This window comes from Arvicanthis niloticus, chromosome 8, assembly GCF_011762505.2.
Source record: "Arvicanthis niloticus isolate mArvNil1 chromosome 8, mArvNil1.pat.X, whole genome shotgun sequence".
NCBI lineage: Eukaryota > Metazoa > Chordata > Mammalia > Rodentia > Muridae > Arvicanthis > Arvicanthis niloticus.
The window spans coordinates 57,404,490-57,422,013 of NC_047665.1; the positions used below are offsets into that span (position 1 = coordinate 57,404,490).

Consider the following 17,524-nt stretch of genomic DNA (forward strand, 5'->3'; position numbering starts at 1 on the left):
CAACCAAATTCTTGACCAAAAAAATATCACATGACTGGCTTCTAGTTGGGCTGCTAGGACTGACCCCTTCTTACCTCTCACGCTGGCCTTCATAGTCCGCACTGCTCATAGCGCTGCAGGTTTCCAGGCTTCTGTTAGAACAGCTTACAAGTGCTGCTGAGAGCATTCAGCCACTGTTTTCTTATAGACTTCCCAAGTCTTCCACGGCCCTCAAAAAGTAGCATGTGGTGTAAATGTGAGGCGACCACCCACTCTCTGCCCACCTCTGTTTGTTACTTAGCTTTTGCTGTTACCAGGCAGGACTATGACCACGTCCGTGTATGGAAGAGGTTTGGGGGCTTACAGCGGAATGGAGCTCAGCATGGTCACAAGTAGTAGGTGTGATGGCTGGAGCAGGAAGCCAAGTGATCGCATCTTTAGCTACAAGCATGAAATAGACAGAGGATGAGACTATAATGTCAAAACCAACTATACCACATAAATCTCCCCAGACTGTCACCAACTTGGGACCAAGTGTTTAAATACCAGATCCTGTCAGGGACATTCTCATTCAAATTAAATACAAAAACACCTGCAGGTTTTAGGGCTTGATGGCTTCCTGGAGGAAGGGATTCCTCTGAAGCAAATAAGACTCCAGTCAGATGGCTGATGTAACACAGCACTTCGCCCTTTCACCTCAGAAGTCATGTTGACACATCTGAAGTCATCAGGGAGGAGTGTGGGACCCAGCTACAGGAAAACACAGCCCATCTATTACATATCTTTGTGAAGCACAGTATTAGTTGTTAGGCTGTCTCACATATCTGATCACTGAGGGCACTTTGAGAAAATGAAAGTCAGCCTAAGTTTCACGAGTGATAATGGGATAGGCCTTGAATTCTGAGTTCTTTAACTGTTTCTGCACACTTTAAAGTTTATTTTGCAAGACTGGGGATATAACTTAGCTCTTAGAGTAGTTGCCATTTGTGCATGAGACATTGCCAAAAAAATAATAATAATAATAATAAATATGGCAGTATGGCTCTGCAGGTAAGCGTGACAACTGGAGTTTGATCTGAAACTCATGTGGTGGGAGGAGGCCATCTCCCAGCACATTGTCCTCTGACTGTCTTCACAGCCTAAATAAATGTCTTGTAAACCTCTTTTGCTTCCAGACAAGGGTGCTGTAGGAATTGTTAAATCTATGATGTATGCTGACCGTGGCTCTTTTCTCTTTGACAGTGTCATCAGCAAGGTGGTGCCAGCCCCGGAGGCTAAGCCTGCTCCGTCTCTGAACAGACCTAAAACCCCACCTCCAGTCCCGGTCCCCATTCCTGTTCGAGTGAGCCCTACTCCCCTGCCACCACCACTCCTCACTCAGGCTGCCGTGTGCCCAGCCCTGATGCCATCCCCAGCTCCTGCCCTCTCTGCAGCAGGGAGTGCCAAAGCCCCGGTGCGGAGCGTAGTGACAGAGACAGTCAGCACTTACGTGGTACGTATGTTTCCACGCATTTGATGGAGGGCTGCTTCTGCAGTGGTGACTCTCACAGGCAGTGCTTGACAAATAGAGAAGCATTTCCATTGCCTTTTCAAGCTGTTGGCTTAAAACAGTTACGTTACAAAGTTCATGTTCAGCCACATAAATGATGTCAAATCGCATTTGTTTAATGCTGATTTGAACCATGTCTATACCTAAATAGAAGAACACCAGTATATAACTGTGATATTTAGATTCCACAGTGGATGCTTACTAGAGTGAGTAAATTATTGACATTAGTATCATTTATATATTAATCATAGATCTTATGGGCCAGCTATTATTTCTGAATTGTAGCACTAATTATTGTATTTTACTTGCTGAGATCCAGAATATATAAGCACTTACATCTTAAATGGAATGAGCCTTTAGACCATAGGAATTTCTGAGCATCTGAGTGCATCTTTTATTCTTAGACCTAGCTCAGTGGTAGAAAGCTTGCCTAGCATGTACAGCACACTAGGTTTAACCCCTAGTGCTCAAATAAGTAACAAAGTATGTCTCATCACACTGAATGGCCCTGTGTTGTCCTGGGAGTGCCCTTAGGTGTTTCCCCATACTTAATAGTGTCAGATCTTATTCCAACCCCAGATTCAATCCAGTAATGACATACTTACAAAGATGTGTTCTCAAGGCACAGGAAGAGACTCACAAGCACACAGAGTAGTGTGTAAATGGAGATATTGACACTTTTGAATGACAATCTCTGTAGACTGTTGTTAGCCTAACCTTTGAAGAGATGAATGACTGGGAAGTTGCAGGGCCTGGTGCTGTTTGTTATGAGATATCTATATAGCGTGTTGCATGGGGGAGTTTGGAAAAAAGTAAATCATTACATATGTGAGACAATATAAGGACACAAGTATACAAAAAATCCTGAATGCATTCAGAGAGTACACAGACAGGAAAATTTAACCTAAAATTGTGAATTGGCAATTCACAAGAGAACATGTGATACAAAACCCTGTGAGGAATCAATTAGTCCATTCCTCAGTCAACTGAGGAGTGTGATTGAGGCATTCCTCCCACCCGCAATGAGCTGACCAAGAAAAAGTTGGTACTTAATCTCCTCACCCTCCGTTTGTTTATCTGTAATTAAGTGATTTGTATTAGTAATCTCTGTAGTCTTGTCCAGCTCTAAAGATTGTGGCTTTGCAGTGGACACTGGAACTGACTTCTCAGATGTGACAGCAACTGGGACAGTGCTTGAATGTCTTCTAGTCTAACTAGACACTTTACAGACAGAGGACATAGAGGGTGATTCTGCCACTACCTGCTAGTGTGCTGTTGACAGTGAGATTCTCATAGCTCCTGGTTCCCCATTTCTAAACTATCCAAAGATATGTTTTAAAAGAACTAAGTACCCTAGAAAATATTGGGTATTACTGTAATGCTATACCAATTTTTTTTTTTTTTTTTTTAATGTATCTCAGAGTCACAGCCTGTTAATGTCAAGTAAGGTCAGCTATCATCAGGACCAGCCATGCATGGTGGCTTCACCCACTGGACGCCTGGTGCCTGGTGACTGCTGGTTCTTTCCCCATGGTGCAGTTTCCCCCAAGTTAGAGCTGGCAGTCAGAGACAGCTTTCTCCACATTCCTCTAGAAAGGTTTCAGGTGGATTGCTTTATAGAGCTTTTTGAAATAGTAACCCTTGAGTAAGTCCATGCATACAGCAAAACATATCCACTCTTGAGAACCCCTCACAAGGAAACCCTGGTCTTTCACAGTATAGTATTTAAAGGCATAGGAAGAGGACACCTTGCAAAATATTTAGAGAAATCATATGTTGTCTTACTGTGAGGACATTTAAACGTAAGCTTGACTCAGTACTCCCTTACAGTACCCTTGCAGAATAGGGTTCGATAATGTGACATTTGAGAAAGCCATCCGGTTAGGAACGAAGTCAGAACTCTAGAACACACAGTGTTTGGAGCATACTAATAATTAGGTGTGTAGTTCTTTGGCCCCATGAGCCTGTGCTCTCCTTTGCCTTTAGCTGGTTATTGTGCCTTTCTGAACTGTCGTAAGGGAATGGAAAGTTACTCAGTAACAGCTCTTTTACATCCTTGATCTTATCACCCAGTTCAGGAGAAGGGTTTGGCTAATGAGTAATGAGGGAATACACGCACGTTTGACTGTATATGCTAATCCCATGCTCTGAACGCTGCTGAGAAAATATGGAAAACTGAGAGCTTTCAAAACTATCTGTTGTTTGAGGCCGGCAGACCATAATCATTAGGGGTCCATGAGATTATAGGAATTCTTAGATGAAGCCGACTGCAAGTCATGTTACATAGTTCCCAGAGATGATTCGCAGTGCTTTGTTTTTAATGATTTACAAAGCAGTTTAGAATGTGCGTTAGAAATATGCCATCCTACCCAGCAGACAGGATAGCACACACAAGAAATCCCAGCACTCAGGAAGTTGAGGCAAAGATTGTAGTTCAAAAACAGGCTGGACTATATAGTAACTGCCAAGCCTGCCTGAGCTTATGAGACCTGCCTCAAAGAAGGCGGGGCAGAGTGAGGTAGAGCTGAGGGCGAGAAGAAGAGTAGGAGAAATGTGAGAGGGAGAGAGATAGAAAGGGGTAAGGATAGAGAGTGGAAAGGAGGGAGAGAGATAAGAGTGAGGAGAGGGAGTGGAGAGGAGGGAGAGTATGAGAGGGGAGAAAGAGTGTTGGGAGGGAGGAAGAGGAGGAGGAGGAAGAAGCTGTTGTTGAATAACTAGCTGTTTTCCTCTTTATGTGAGTCCAGAACAGAGGTGACGGATGCTGAGGGTGATGTACAACAGTGCAAATGTATACGCCTAGCTTACTGGTTTACTGTGTCCAGTATAAAGCAGCATTCTCATCTGGCCTCTTCTGCTTCTTTCCCCTTCGCCATCCGTTTCTGCTCTGCACTTTACCACCAGATCCGTGATGAGTGGGGCAATCAGATCTGGATCTGTCCAGGGTGCAACAAGCCTGATGACGGGAGCCCGATGATTGGCTGTGACGACTGTGACGATTGGTACCACTGGTGAGTGCCCCCAGAACCCCTGAGTGTTAGACCACAACACAGGTCGAGCCTGAGCATCTCAGACCAACTGAGCCCCTCTCCTGAGGACAGACAGTCTGATGGAGCCTGCAGAGTCAGATGACTCCAGAGTTGTGCTGCTGTTCCAGAGCCTGGGCTGTGGCTGTTCTGCTTCAGCTATATGCCCTTTCCTAAAAAATATGTAAGAGTGTAGAGGTTCCCTCTCCTCCCTGTCACTGCCATTGTCTAGGAGCTATAGCACATGACTGCGTGGGCTTGAGAACAGACTCTCAAAACAGCAGATTTGCTTCTGAAGCTTCCTTAGGTGTTGCCATCCAAAGATGCTCAGCCAAAATGTGTTCAGCCATATTTCATTCCTAAACTGCCTCTTTGGTTATGTTTGCTATCTATGTAATAGACCCGAAGCCAGGTGAGTTGGCATGCTGCTAATAACCTCAGCACACCTAATGCCGAGAAAAGAGAATCACAAGTTTTAGAACAGCCTTGGCTACATAGTGAGTTTGAGGTCAGCCTGGGCTACTTGAGACTCTATCCCACCCTCAGCCTGCATTATTATTCCTAGCGGAAAGGACAAATAAACTAATTGATCTCACCATACAGAAGGCGTTATATAATATAGCCCAAATACCTAATATTAGTGCTAGAGCCTTTGGGCAGATTTCTGGTATATATATCATTTTTTTGCATTTATTTCTGTTGTGGGAGTGGAGCGTGCTATATTGGTTTGCACATCATTTTAGCACATGCATGTGAAGGTCAGAGAACCACTTAAAGGAGCCAGTTATCCACTTCTAACCCCACCACATGGCTCAGATCATGTTGTGTCCACATCGTGGCCAGTATCTCTATCTGATAATCCATATCATCATGCCTTAAAAACTCATTTTAAAGCACCAAAGAAGAAGGGATCGACTTAACTCAGCTGATAGAGTGCTCCCTTAGCATGCAGGAGGAGAAGCTTGGGGTCCATCCCCACAGCCGCAGAAGCCAACTGTGAGGGTGCACACATCCCAGCTTAGAAAGTAGAGGCAGGAAGATCAGGAGGTCAAGGTCATCCTGGACGACATAAGGAGTTCAGGGCCAGCCTTGACTGTACCAGGAAGAAATGACCCCTTTGAAAACATGACACAAGGGCTGAAGAGATAGCTCAGTGGTTACGAGCACTGTCTGCTTCTCCTGGGAAAGTCCCAACACCCTAGGGTAGCTCACAATGGGCTGCAACTCCATTTACAGAAGTCAGACATGCGCTTCTGTCCTCAGGCAGCACCAGGTACTCATGATACACAGGAAAAATACCCATACATATAACACAAATAAAAACTTTGAAGTTTCTTTTTTAAGAAGTGTACAGCTTGCAGACCCCACCTCAGAAAAAAAGAAAATTATAAACATAAGAAACTTGTTCATGTTAACTTGTCTTGATATCTAGGCCCTGTGTGGGAATCATGGCTGCTCCTCCAGAAGAGATGCAGTGGTTCTGCCCGAAGTGTGCCAACAAGATAAAGAAAGACAAGAAGCACAAGAAGAGGAAGCACCGGGCACACTGACGTCAGCGTGGGCAGGACTGCTGCCCTGCACCAGGTCGGGGCTGAGCTGGTTCTGCCATCCTGTCTCTCCCGGGCCCTGTGGACAGTGCATCCCCCAAGGAGCAAGGACAAGAAAATGCCATGGCTCTGGATGCTCCCTCCCGAAACACATGGGCCTGAGCTCCCACAGCGTGTGTTGCTGAAGAAAAACTCCAGTGGAGGCCCGGTCTGGGGGCCGGCACCTCCATCTGCCTATTACCAGTGACAAGTATTAATAAAGACACACACATCTGCCCTCTTGATCTCCTTTCTTCTCTCCAGAACCTTTCATTACGGTATTAGATAAGAAGGTAATGTACAAATGCCTTGACTGCTTGAAGGGTGCATCACTAGCTACAGTTGGCAAGCCCGCTCCCTCCACAGTGAGATAATCATAAGGAAAGAACGCTCCAGTCAGAGGACTGGGAAATATTTTTGTGATGAGAGTATATGAAGCTCCCCGCCACCCGACTTTTCTTACTGACGTGTACAATGTTCAGGCTTTTGTGAGATACCTTATATTTTTTAAGAAAAAGGTTTCTATCATGTCCTGTCCACCTCTGTGCAAATTCTTTTCATTTGGCCTATTTTATAACTTGGTTGCATTCTTATTCCACTGTGTGAACTGCTGGAGTCCCCTCTCGCTGCGTGTGCATCTCATCAACTTGTATAAAACTCTTGATACTGAGAAGAATTCCCCCTCACTGTAAATAATAAATATTTATGAAGTAGTTATTTTTAAAATTTTTTTATCGTGTTTAATTCTGGCTTTCTCTGGAATCCGCTGTGATTTCAGCCATGTCTGTAATTGCTGCTGTGCATAGGCAAAGAAGAGAGAAAGAGGACCCAGAGCCATGCCCCTCCCCGGGCCCACATGGTGGGCGAGGACCCCAGCAACTGGAAGGAAACAAGGCAATTGACATCTCGAGTTGATGGTTTAAAATTGTTTTGTTTTGTTGTATATTTTCTGTAAATTTCTCTCACTTTTACTAAAAAGGACATGTAGTTTCCACAAAAGTAAAAAGAAAAAAAAAAAAAGAAAGAAAAAATACTGTAGCATTTTGTGTTTATATTGTTTTATTTCTACAGATTTGTTCATGAATATTGTGCTTTAAGGTTGAAATGAAGTATATTATGAATTTTTTTAAGAAAAATCATCAAATTTCAGGGTATCACAAAACTTTCTTATATTACTATACTGCCCACTATTTATTATATGTTATAGATATCTGAAACGTAAACCAAATGTTTTATTTTTAATGTAAAAAAGAACCCATCAAATTTAACTTTATTAGCATATTTTAGTGACTTTGGAATAACTATGGACTTTTACTTGATTTTGAAATAACCCCAATCCGGGCATGTGTGAAGGCTATCTTGAATGTTAGAATGTGGGATTTGAACCTAATGCAAATATATGAATAGAAATGTGATTTGTTTTTACTGCCAACTCAGTTGACATTAGCATTATAATAACTCCTATTTTGAGACATATAATGTGGTTTCAGACATGCGGTTCTCTGCCTTGATGTTAAATTGCAGAACAGTGGAAACGGAGTCAACCTGTGAAGAGTGTCGAAGCGACCACCCTCCTTGTTCTAGAAGCCAGAAGTTTCCATCACCCCCCACACACTGCACCCGAAGAAGTATCTATGTTGAGAAGTGTCTCTTTTCTTTTTCATCCATTAGAGATCATTCTAAATACTTTATACAATATTTTCACATGCACAAGTATACCCGTTAGTGCTCTTTGGAGACGACAAAGGGTGGGGGAAGTGCAAAATAAAGATTATTGGCTGTTTCGTAGTTTGCTTTTCCATTTTCTTTATTTAGGAATTAGTTTCCTGAGGCATGGTCTGTGGGTCTGAAGTTGCCATGTCTAAGTGAGCGAGTCACACTCCTGAAGTAAGAAAGGAGATGCCTATATAGAACTTCTTCCCGTTCCTCCTGTCTGAGAGTCTCCAGTCCACACAACATTTAATAAATTTCAATCAATTTGTTGTCCCTTGCTATTTCATGGTTGCTTTCCTAAATCCAGTCCATGATTTTATAAATGGCCTTTGCAATAATAAAACCAAAGAATCATTTTCAGGGGGCTGGATGGCTCAAGGGATTAGTAATGAAATACAGAGCCTTTCACCTCTAGGTCAGTGAGTCGAATCCAGTCCAGGTCACTGAAGACCCAAAGTTGTCACCATCTTATGACTGTTCAGTGGCCTGTGAAAAATGAAGCGGTGGTTGCAGTCTCTGCTGGATGGATGGCTGTGACGCCAACCAAAGGAAGTTTAAGAAACTGCAAAAACAGAAGTGTAGATTAGAAAATAAACATCAATATTATGAAGAAAAGTTAAAAATTTGGTCAAAATCATTCTCTAGAAAGAGAGGGCGAACAAGCAAATTTAAATACCACAGATTTCAAGAGAGTAGAGGCAGCTTTCCTTAAACGGTAAAGCCAGAAGACAGGACTGAATAGAGGAGGAAGGCAGGCAGGCAGCCTTAGGAAAAGGCGAGCAGTGGAGTTTCGAGCCAGGGAGATGGGTGAAGTAAGTGAAGCTGGACAACATGAGGACCTGAATTGTCTCCAACAGAAAAAGCTGGGTGTGAGGGTGGGCACCTATAACCAGCTCTGGGGAGGCAGACATACACTTCTGGAGCTTGCTGACCAGCCAGGGGAGCCAACATGGCAGACTCCAGGTTCATTAAAAGACCTTACCTCAATAACAACCAAAGTTATATAAAGGGCCTGGATAGATGGGTCAGCAGTTAAAAGCTTTCTGCTCTGTCAGAGGAACCAAAGCCCACAAAGTCCAGATCCTAGCACCAACAGGAGGCTCAAGATGCAGATACTACAGCTCCAAAGGGTATGATGCTTCCTTCTGCCCTCCATGGGCATCAGCACACAGATATACGCATGCTTATACACATAAGCTTTTTTTGTTTTGTTGTTGTTGTTGTTGTTTAAAGTGATTTTTTTAAAGATTTTTTTTTCCCCTTCTTGCTCCAGCACGGCTCACTCTGGACCCACTTGTAAGTACACTGTAGCTGTCTTCAGACACCCACAAGAGGGCATCAGATCTCATTACAGATGGTTGTGAGCCACCATGTGGTTTTGGGATTTGAACTCATGACCTCCAGAAGAGCATCCATCCATAGCCACTGAGCCATCTCACCAGCCCGGTTTTGTTTTTTCAAGCTAGGGCTTCTCTGTGTAGTCCTGACTATCCTAGAACTCATCAGGTTGACTTTAAGCTCAGAGGTCTACCTGCCTTTAGGCCTCCAAGTGCTGTGATTAAAAGCATCATCCACCTCCATGTCACATTAATAACAACACTATTGAGGAAAGCAATAGAGAAGGATACCCAGAGGCAACCTCTTGCTTCCCCAAGTACACACACTGTCTGCACACATACATACTACACATACAGTTAAAGAAGAGGGTTTCACTCTGCAAAGTGAAGGAACTCCTCGGCTACAAGAATGTGAATTGTAACAATCTGAAGCAAAAGAATGAGAAGTATTTCTCATTAGGAAGGCTAAACATTTCATCTTTAAAGCAGCAGCCTGTTTCCCCTTTATCCCATGCCATCATTTGAACGGCATCCATACTTTCTAAAGGAGAAGGGAGGCAAAGTACTTACCCTGCCAGTGCTTTATAGAAGGAGACAGTATTCAAGGAAACGGATACACAGAGGAAACTGAGACGCTCATACAGTGCGATAATCAGCTGTCAGGGACTAGGGTGGCTGGCAAGGCATCGTCTCTGTAGCTGACAAGGTATTTGTCTTCAGAAGGTGTCTGCCACTAAATACGGTGAGGATCTTTATCCTCCAACTGATGTGTGATTCCAAACCTGGAGAAAATCGGAGGCTATCAGAGTATTCCGACCAGGGGGCTTTTTACAGAGATAAAAATATACTGTGTTACTCAACCATGTCACCCAAACCACCTTTGTTCTCCCTTCAATGGGATGATTAAACAAAGACCTACCAGCCAAATTAAAGTATAAAATGAACATCGAGATGGGGAAAGCTTGCCACCGAGAAGGCTAACCAGTGAGGTTCACTGAGCACACAGTTCTCGATACAAATAGTTTCATAGCCAATCTCTTCCCATCATTGCAGTTCTCTAGAAGTTTTAAAGTAGCATAGTTACTTTGGCTGAAGACTGAAGGAATGTTTGCTTGTATAGCAGTATCAGTCATTTCTGTTAGGAAACTGAAATCCCATTCTTTGGGATGCTTGCACTCATTTGTGCAAGTCTGAGATGCAGACATTACTCCTTATGTGCAGGCCAGTAGAGGGCATTGAAATGAGAGTGGTCCATCATCTGGACGGTTTATCCTTCATTTCACTTAAATGCAACATTTAGGGGCTGGGGGAGATAGATCATTAGCTAAGAACTCTTCCTGTAAAATCAAGAGGGCCTTAGTTCAAATCTCTAAAACTCTAAAGGTCCCTCATGGCTGGGTATGCCTGTAACCCCAGTGAGGGGCATGGACCAAGGCAAGCAGATCCTTAGACATCACTGGGTGGCCAGCCTAGACAAAGTAGCAAGCCACTACTCTGGCTGTCACACTGGTATGCAGGCATGCGCCACTACACCCAAGCCACATACACACCAAAAAAGAAAGAACATTTTAGCAGAGGATGTGGTAGAACATGTGCTTGGCATGCACAAAGAAGCCCTGGATTAAATTTATATAATATCATATTATATTTATATATATATAAATATATATATTTATATATATATAAATATATATATATAAATATATATATTTATATATATATAAATATATATATAAATATATATATTTATATATATATATATATATATATATAAATATATAAATGAACAACAAACATATGAGTTCTCTAACTGTGTTGGCTGGTGACATGACTCAGCAGGCAATGACGCTTGCCACCGAGTCTAAGGACCTAAGTTTGATCCCCAGAGCCCATGTGATTGAGAACTGAGTCTGGTTGTGTTGTCCTCTGGTTTCAAACAACAGGGTCCTGGCACACTGCTCCACCCAGAACACACTAAATAAGTATGTGACATCAGAGAAAGAATGCAATGACTACTAGTCTTCCATCCTCCCTAGACAAATGACTCTTTCCAGTACTGGGCCGGACTTGGTCATCTGCTGCCCATTTGAAGGTAGCTCTCACCCAAGGCGAGAGTACTGTCACAGCAGAGTCTGTCCTGTGTATAGTTGGCTTCTGTGGTCCCTTCACCTATACTCTGTCATGATTTTACACTGCTGTCCTCCATGTTCTCTGAGATAAAATGATTGCACCAAGGACTGACGAGCTAGTAGTTAAGACACATACTACTATTTCAGGGGACTGAACTTGGTTCCCAGCACCAAGATTCTTGGAATTGCTTTTAACTCCAGCTCCAGAGTGTTACAGTGCATCTGGTCTCTGGGAGCACCTGCAATTACATATATATGCCTGCATGCAGACACTTACATATACATATATTTAAAAATAAATCTTAGAAGCCAGGCATAGGGGAGCATGCCTTTAATCACAGGACTCAGGAGGTACAGGCAAGCAGATCTCTGTGAGTTCAAAGCCACCCTGGTCTATATAGTGAGTTCAGGAGAGCCAGGTCTATGTAGTGAAACTCTGGAAGGAAGGAAGGAAGGAAGGAAGGAAGGAAGGAAGGAAGGAAGGAAGGAAGGAAGGAAGGAAGGAAGGAAGGAAGGAAGGAAAAGAAGGAAGGAAGGAAGGAAGGAAGAAAGGGAGGGAGGGAGGGAGGAAGGAAATCTTGAAGTAGTTTTTTAATGACTGTGTCATTTGGATATGATGGCATGTACCTATAATTTCAGTACTTTAGAGGTTGAGACAGGAACATGGAGAGTTTGGGACTAGCCTGGAGCTGCATAAAAATTAATTAATTAATTAATTAATTAATTAAAATTTTTAAAGGAAAAAAGAAGAATTTCATCAAATTCTAAGCATATTTGTTCCCCTCTTTTTGATTAGGGTCTCTAGCTCAGGCTAGCCCCAAACTCCCTGAGTCCTTAGAACATTTGGAAGCATCTGGTCCTCCTGGCTTCACTGCCCCAGTACTGAGCTTACAGGTATGTGCTTGCTACCATGCCAAGTTAATGCAGTGCTGGGGACTGAACCTGGAGTTTCACACATGCTAGGCAAGAATTTTTTTATAACTGATTTTTCTACTGCCTTAGACAAACCAATGATCCTTTCTCTCTCTCTCTCTCTCTCTCTCTCTCTCTCTCTCTCTCTCTCCCCCCCCCCCACACACACACACACACACACACAAATATATACAACATTTAAAAGCTCAGCAAATGCTTGCAAGAACAGTAGCTCCTAGGAGCTAACAGTAGATGAACAGGAAAAACATAAAGAAAGGTACAAGTACAGATTCTGCAAGATCTAAACATGCTAGGACTTCAGGACAGAAGCACCCTTTTAAATTTTTCTATCTCATTTATTTATCACTGTGTATGTGTGTCATTTCATGCATACCGTGACACTGGTGTGGGTCAGAGGATGACTTTCAGGAATCCACTCTCTCCTTCTACAACATGGATTGAACTCAGGTCATCAGGTGCCTCAGCAATTTGCCTGCTGAGCCATCTCCAACTGTTACTTAGCTAAGCAGTGGCTTCCTGCTGTGACCTTACAGGCACAGTGATGCTTTCTGAAGCCTTTGAAGCCTCCTCTTTGGTCTTGTTTTTGATTCATAAAAATGTCTAGAAGGAGACTACCTTAAGAAAAACAACACAATCCTGAAAAATCCCATTATTTGTCCCGAAGAAACTCACCATTGCCAATTTAAAGGGTTTGATGGAAGTGTTGGCTTAGTCCTAGCTAGACCAATTAGATCTTTAGCAGAACTTTCTAGAAGAAGCTCAGAGTGTCCATCAAGTGACCAACTTACAATCTGACTTTGGAATGATGATTAAACTTGGCTTTTGTAGGCTTGTAGAATGTAGATTCTTCTAATTTTGAGACAGTTCCTCATCTCCACCCGTTCCATGTCTGCTCACTTGTGTGCTCATTTTACTGAGGTGGGGTCCTGCTCTGAAGTCCAAGCTGACCATAAACTCCTGCTCCTCCTTGGCTCCACCTCTTGAGGGACAGCTGTATAGGCTCACCATACCTGGTCATTCTATTAATCATGGCATGCTTAAAAGCAATGTCCACAAAATTAAATAGTAGGCAGAAACTGTCCTGCACTCGGCTATTTCTGTATATTTCCTTAAGAAAGCATTTTAATTTGAAGAACGAATGTCCAAGGCTGTAAGAAGTCACACAGTCAAGATGCCCAAAGGGCATTTACTGCTCAAAACTGGGCTCAGGGGTCAATTTGATACACTTGTGGTCAATCCCTGGGAAACACACAGTAGAAGACAAGCACCCCTCCATCCCCCTCTCACCCCCACAAATAAATCAAAATGGAAAAAAAAAAAGAGAGAAACCTGGGTGTAAGGCAGAAGTTTATGTGAAAAAGAAAAGAAAAACAACAAACAAACAACCCAGAAGAGTAGAGATGAAGGCACCACAGAAGCTAGTCACACCCAGCAGGCAACTAGGCTGTCAAAACCTTGACTTCATATCTGCACTAAATGTTTGGTTTGGTGTGTGTTGGGGTTGGGGTGGGGGTTGGGGTGGGGGTGAACTGAGATTTGTGCGTGTGAAGCACCAAATTCTGTGTGTGTGTGTGTGTGTGTGTGTGTGTGTGTGTGTGTGTGTTTTAATATGCACATGTTGGGCCTGTGTGTGCCCGTGTACACAAATAAGGAGGCCATACTAATAATGTGAGCTTTTAAAAATGCTATGTATAATAGCTACCACTTACAGACTTCTTGTCAGCTATAAAGCTGCACATAGGCTACACAGGGGCTGGGGATGTAGGTCAGTCAGTAGTTTGCTTGTTTACCACGCCCTGGGGGCGGTCCCTAGCTCTTTCACTAACCAGGGGAAGTTTTGTTGGATTGTAATCCCAGCACCTGGGAGATAGAGACAGGAGACTCAACTGTTCAAGGCTATCCTTGCTTAAAGAGTTCAAGAGTGCCCTAGAATGACTCTCCCCACAAGATATCCTTAAGTTAATTAATTAATTAATTTTAAAAAGTGAGGTAGTCAGAGGTGGCGAACCCCTTTGAATCTCTGAGTTCAAGACCAACTGGTCTACAGAACAAGTTCTAGGACAGCCAGGGCTACAGAGAGAAACGGCATCTTGATGAGGGAGGGATCCCAACTCTCAGGAGGCTACATAGAACCTTAACCAATCAATAAGAAAGTATCTTTAAATTGTCAGCACAAGATGCAAAAAACAAAAAAAAAAAAAAAAAAAAAAAAAAACCCAAAAAACAAAAACTAAACAACACAACCACACCAACAAAAACCCCACAAAGCAGAAGAACACATTCTAAGCCCAGTGTGGCAGCACATACCTTTAGTCCCAGCACATGCAGGACCACATAACTGATGTTAACATGCCAACAAGCCAAGCCACTCAGGCGGCACTCGGAAGTCAGAGGCAGGAGGAGCTCAAGGTCAATGGAGCCACATAACGAGAGAACTTACCACGTGGAAGCACACCATCATCCAGTCAACGAGTGATGTGTTGGCACTGGTGTTTTCTAGTCAACAATTTCAAAGAACTAAGACACTGAATCTCAGAAGAGAAGCCACTGCTGGTTTCCTCCACGTTTGACAAGCCCAGTCTGCATTTCTGTTCTCAGTTGCCCAGGCCTTGGTGTAGAGGAAGGAAGGAAAGAAGGGAGGGAGGGAGGGAGGGAGGGAGGGAGGGAGGGAGGGAGGGAGGAAGCTCTTATAGAGCAGGGATTACTCACAGCAGACTACATCCCAGCCTTCACAGCCGTTCTTTATAGAACAGAGGCTGCTGTGTGGTACCTACCACACTCCTCTCCAGATGTGGGGATGTGATCACACAGCAGCAGTTTGTCTTCTTCAGACTCACTCAATGCAGAGAGAGGTTCACAGGTACAACCGAACCTCCTGTGGCAGTGAAAGCATTCTATCACAGACACTAGGAATTTTCTCAAATGTTGACTGTTTATTTTTATTTATTTATTTATTTATTTATTTATTTATTTATTTATTTGCGTGTGTGGCCGTTTGACGGTGAGCGCATGTGTGCCACAACAGAACTGTAGGATCAGAAGCCACTTTCCAAGAACAAGGTCCCTCCTTCCGTGGGAATCGAACTCTAGTCATCAGACTTGGCGACAGGTGCCTTGACCACCAGAACCATCTTGGCAGCCCTCAAATGTTTGTAATGTACAAATCGGTGTCACTAAACTGTGTTTCAAATGACTAGGAAAACAACAGAAGAGATCGTCTTGTGGATTCCAAAATACCAATACCTATTTGAGAGTTTCAAGTGTCCCAGGCCACTAGAACAAAGACAAGCCCCCAGGGTTTCAGTGGGTTGTCAAAGACAATGAAGCAATTTAAAGTAACAGAGATCCTGGTTGTTTTTAAAACGTGGAATTTAGAAATAAGAAGTAGTTCAGATCCACCACAAGCAGCTGAGAGACATGGATGGTTGACGGTCAATCTCTGAGACAGGTCTCTAGGTTTGTGAATAGATACATGAAAGACATTTAAGTAAAAATATAAAAAGGAGTTGGGGAGGAACCTCGGTTTGCAGAGTGTTTACCTGGCCCAGGCTTGATCCCAGAATACACCAGGTGGTTGATAGACTTATGACCACAGCACTCAGAAGGTAGAGGCAGAAGTATCCGAATTTCAAAGCCATCCTTGGCTACACAGAGAACTCAAAGTCAGCCTAGTGTACCTGAGACACTCTTAAATAAAAAATAGATACAGCGATAAATAAATACATGTACATTGTGTGTGCAATTCACAATTATTCATCCACATCTATATTTAGACTTTTTTCTAAGATCTCCGTTAAGCACAAGCACTGCATCAAACAGCTGTCATTTTGAATATATATGATACCCTTGGCGATAGCCACAGGATTGGCACATTTCCAAACTCCTGTGTTTCATCCAGTTCATAACTGTGTTTTCTGAGGACTCAAACTTTAAAAGAAAAATAAAGGTTTTGGGGCAAATATCGAGAAAAGGCAGCTTTTCCTTGCTTTGCCTTCTGCCACCAGTGAGGTTTAAGAACGCCCCACGCCACTGATGGCTAAACAAACCTTAGCCTGACTTTTGCTTTACCATCAGCCTTTCTCCTTTCTTTTGAAACAAAAACTGGACTCTTAAAAATTATTGGTAGCAAGGGCACTATCGTCCGAATTAGACAAACCCAAGGCAAAATGAGAGGGAGCAGTACATTTTATGGAAAGAAACAGTACAGGGTTTGTCAAAAGTGTCAGAGCATCAAGTGGCCAGACCCAGGTGAGGGTAGAGCCACATAGAGCCAGAGAGAGAGAGAGAGAGAGAGAGAGAGAGAGAGAGAGAGAGAGAGAGAGAAGAAGAAGAAGAAGAAGAAGAAGAGGAGGAGGAGGAGGAGGAGGAGGAGGAGGAGGAGGAGGAGGAGGAGGAGGAGGAGGAGGAGGAGGAGGAGGAGGAGGAGGAGGAGGAGGAAAGAAAGAAAGAAAGAAAGAAAGAAAGAAAGAAAGAAAGAAAGAAAGAAAGAAAGAAAAATACCCCAAAAGAACCATTAATCACGCTGTACCTATGCCAACCTGCTAATCAGAAAGACAAAACAGAGTGCTAAAATGTTAAGGCACTATAGAAATGCCGCCGAATACAGAACATGAAAGCGAATACGCCAGATTCCCTAACGTCCTGGTACCTGATCTGATGGAGCCACCAGTGCTTTGCCTGAGGTAAGTGGAGACGCTGGCAGGGTAGTCCATCGCAGGCTTCTAAATAGACTTCTGTGAAAAACCTCAGTTGGCTATCTCCTGGGATCAGCGTGGCATTTAGTTGCCGGCTGGCCCCAATAAGTTCCAGTCACCCCTGCCGCAAACCCCCCACTGTTATGGAAAGCACCACGTGACCTCCAAGGTCCACCCCTGGGTCTCTGTTTTCAAGGTCTTTCCTGAAAGTTGGCCATGTAGATAACCTGGTTTCCATGCTATTTACTGCCTGGACTGAGGAAGGGCTGAGCCCAGCCCCTCTGGGATGTGGGCTGTGGTTCCAGGGAGTCTAGGAAGTCAAATTTGATGCTTTCAGACTCAGCTGCCCCATACAATGAATCAAACTGGAGTTTTCTGAGAATCCAAAAGCAAACTGAATTACAATAGCTCTTTCTTATTTGTAGGATTCCAAGTGTGCGTGCGCGCACGCGCGTGTACGTACACACACACACACACACACCCTTTCCTAAAATGAACCTAAAACAGATTTTATCCTGTGAATTTTACAAATTATTCACAGGAGTAATTTTTCTATGCTAAGAGTAAATTATTTTTAATTT

The 17,524-nt window shown here is 43.3% G+C and overlaps 1 protein-coding gene and 1 long non-coding RNA gene across 6 annotated transcripts in view; one reads left to right on the forward strand and one right to left on the reverse strand.

Annotated features, from left to right (window-relative positions):
- Nucleotides 1-7,925, forward strand: part of Taf3 (TATA-box binding protein associated factor 3) — a 140,614-nt gene extending 132,689 nt beyond the window's left edge. The window contains exons 5-8 of one of the 3 annotated variants that reach the window (XR_013112269.1): nucleotides 1,222-1,471; nucleotides 4,430-4,536; nucleotides 5,984-6,430; nucleotides 7,662-7,925. Coding sequence is in view for 2 of the 3 variants with exons in the window: in XM_034510698.2 (XP_034366589.1) it covers nucleotides 1,222-1,471; nucleotides 4,430-4,536; nucleotides 5,984-6,101 (475 nt within the window). In the remaining variant the exon portion in view is untranslated. Of the gene's footprint in view, nucleotides 1-1,221; nucleotides 1,472-4,429; nucleotides 4,537-5,983 lie in introns of those variants that run through there. The other 2 variants (XM_034510698.2, XM_076939430.1) reach the window with 2 other exon arrangements.
- Nucleotides 7,926-7,977: 52 nt separating this feature from the next.
- On the reverse strand, nucleotides 7,978-17,220 carry LOC143443357 (uncharacterized). 3 transcript variants are annotated; one of them, XR_013112272.1, is made up of 8 exons: nucleotides 16,898-17,220; nucleotides 15,024-15,934; nucleotides 14,690-14,857; nucleotides 13,034-13,268; nucleotides 12,623-12,860; nucleotides 10,107-10,244; nucleotides 9,758-9,969; nucleotides 7,978-8,412 (listed from the first exon to the last, which is right to left on the reverse strand). It is a non-coding gene; the product is annotated as an uncharacterized LOC143443357 (long non-coding RNA). The 3 variants fall into 3 exon arrangements; XR_013112271.1 differs by lacking the exon at nucleotides 10,107-10,244 and having other exon boundaries at nucleotides 15,024-15,442; nucleotides 15,789-15,934; nucleotides 16,898-17,216; XR_013112270.1 differs by lacking the exon at nucleotides 10,107-10,244 and having other exon boundaries at nucleotides 16,898-17,218.
- Nucleotides 17,221-17,524: the final 304 nt, after the last annotated feature.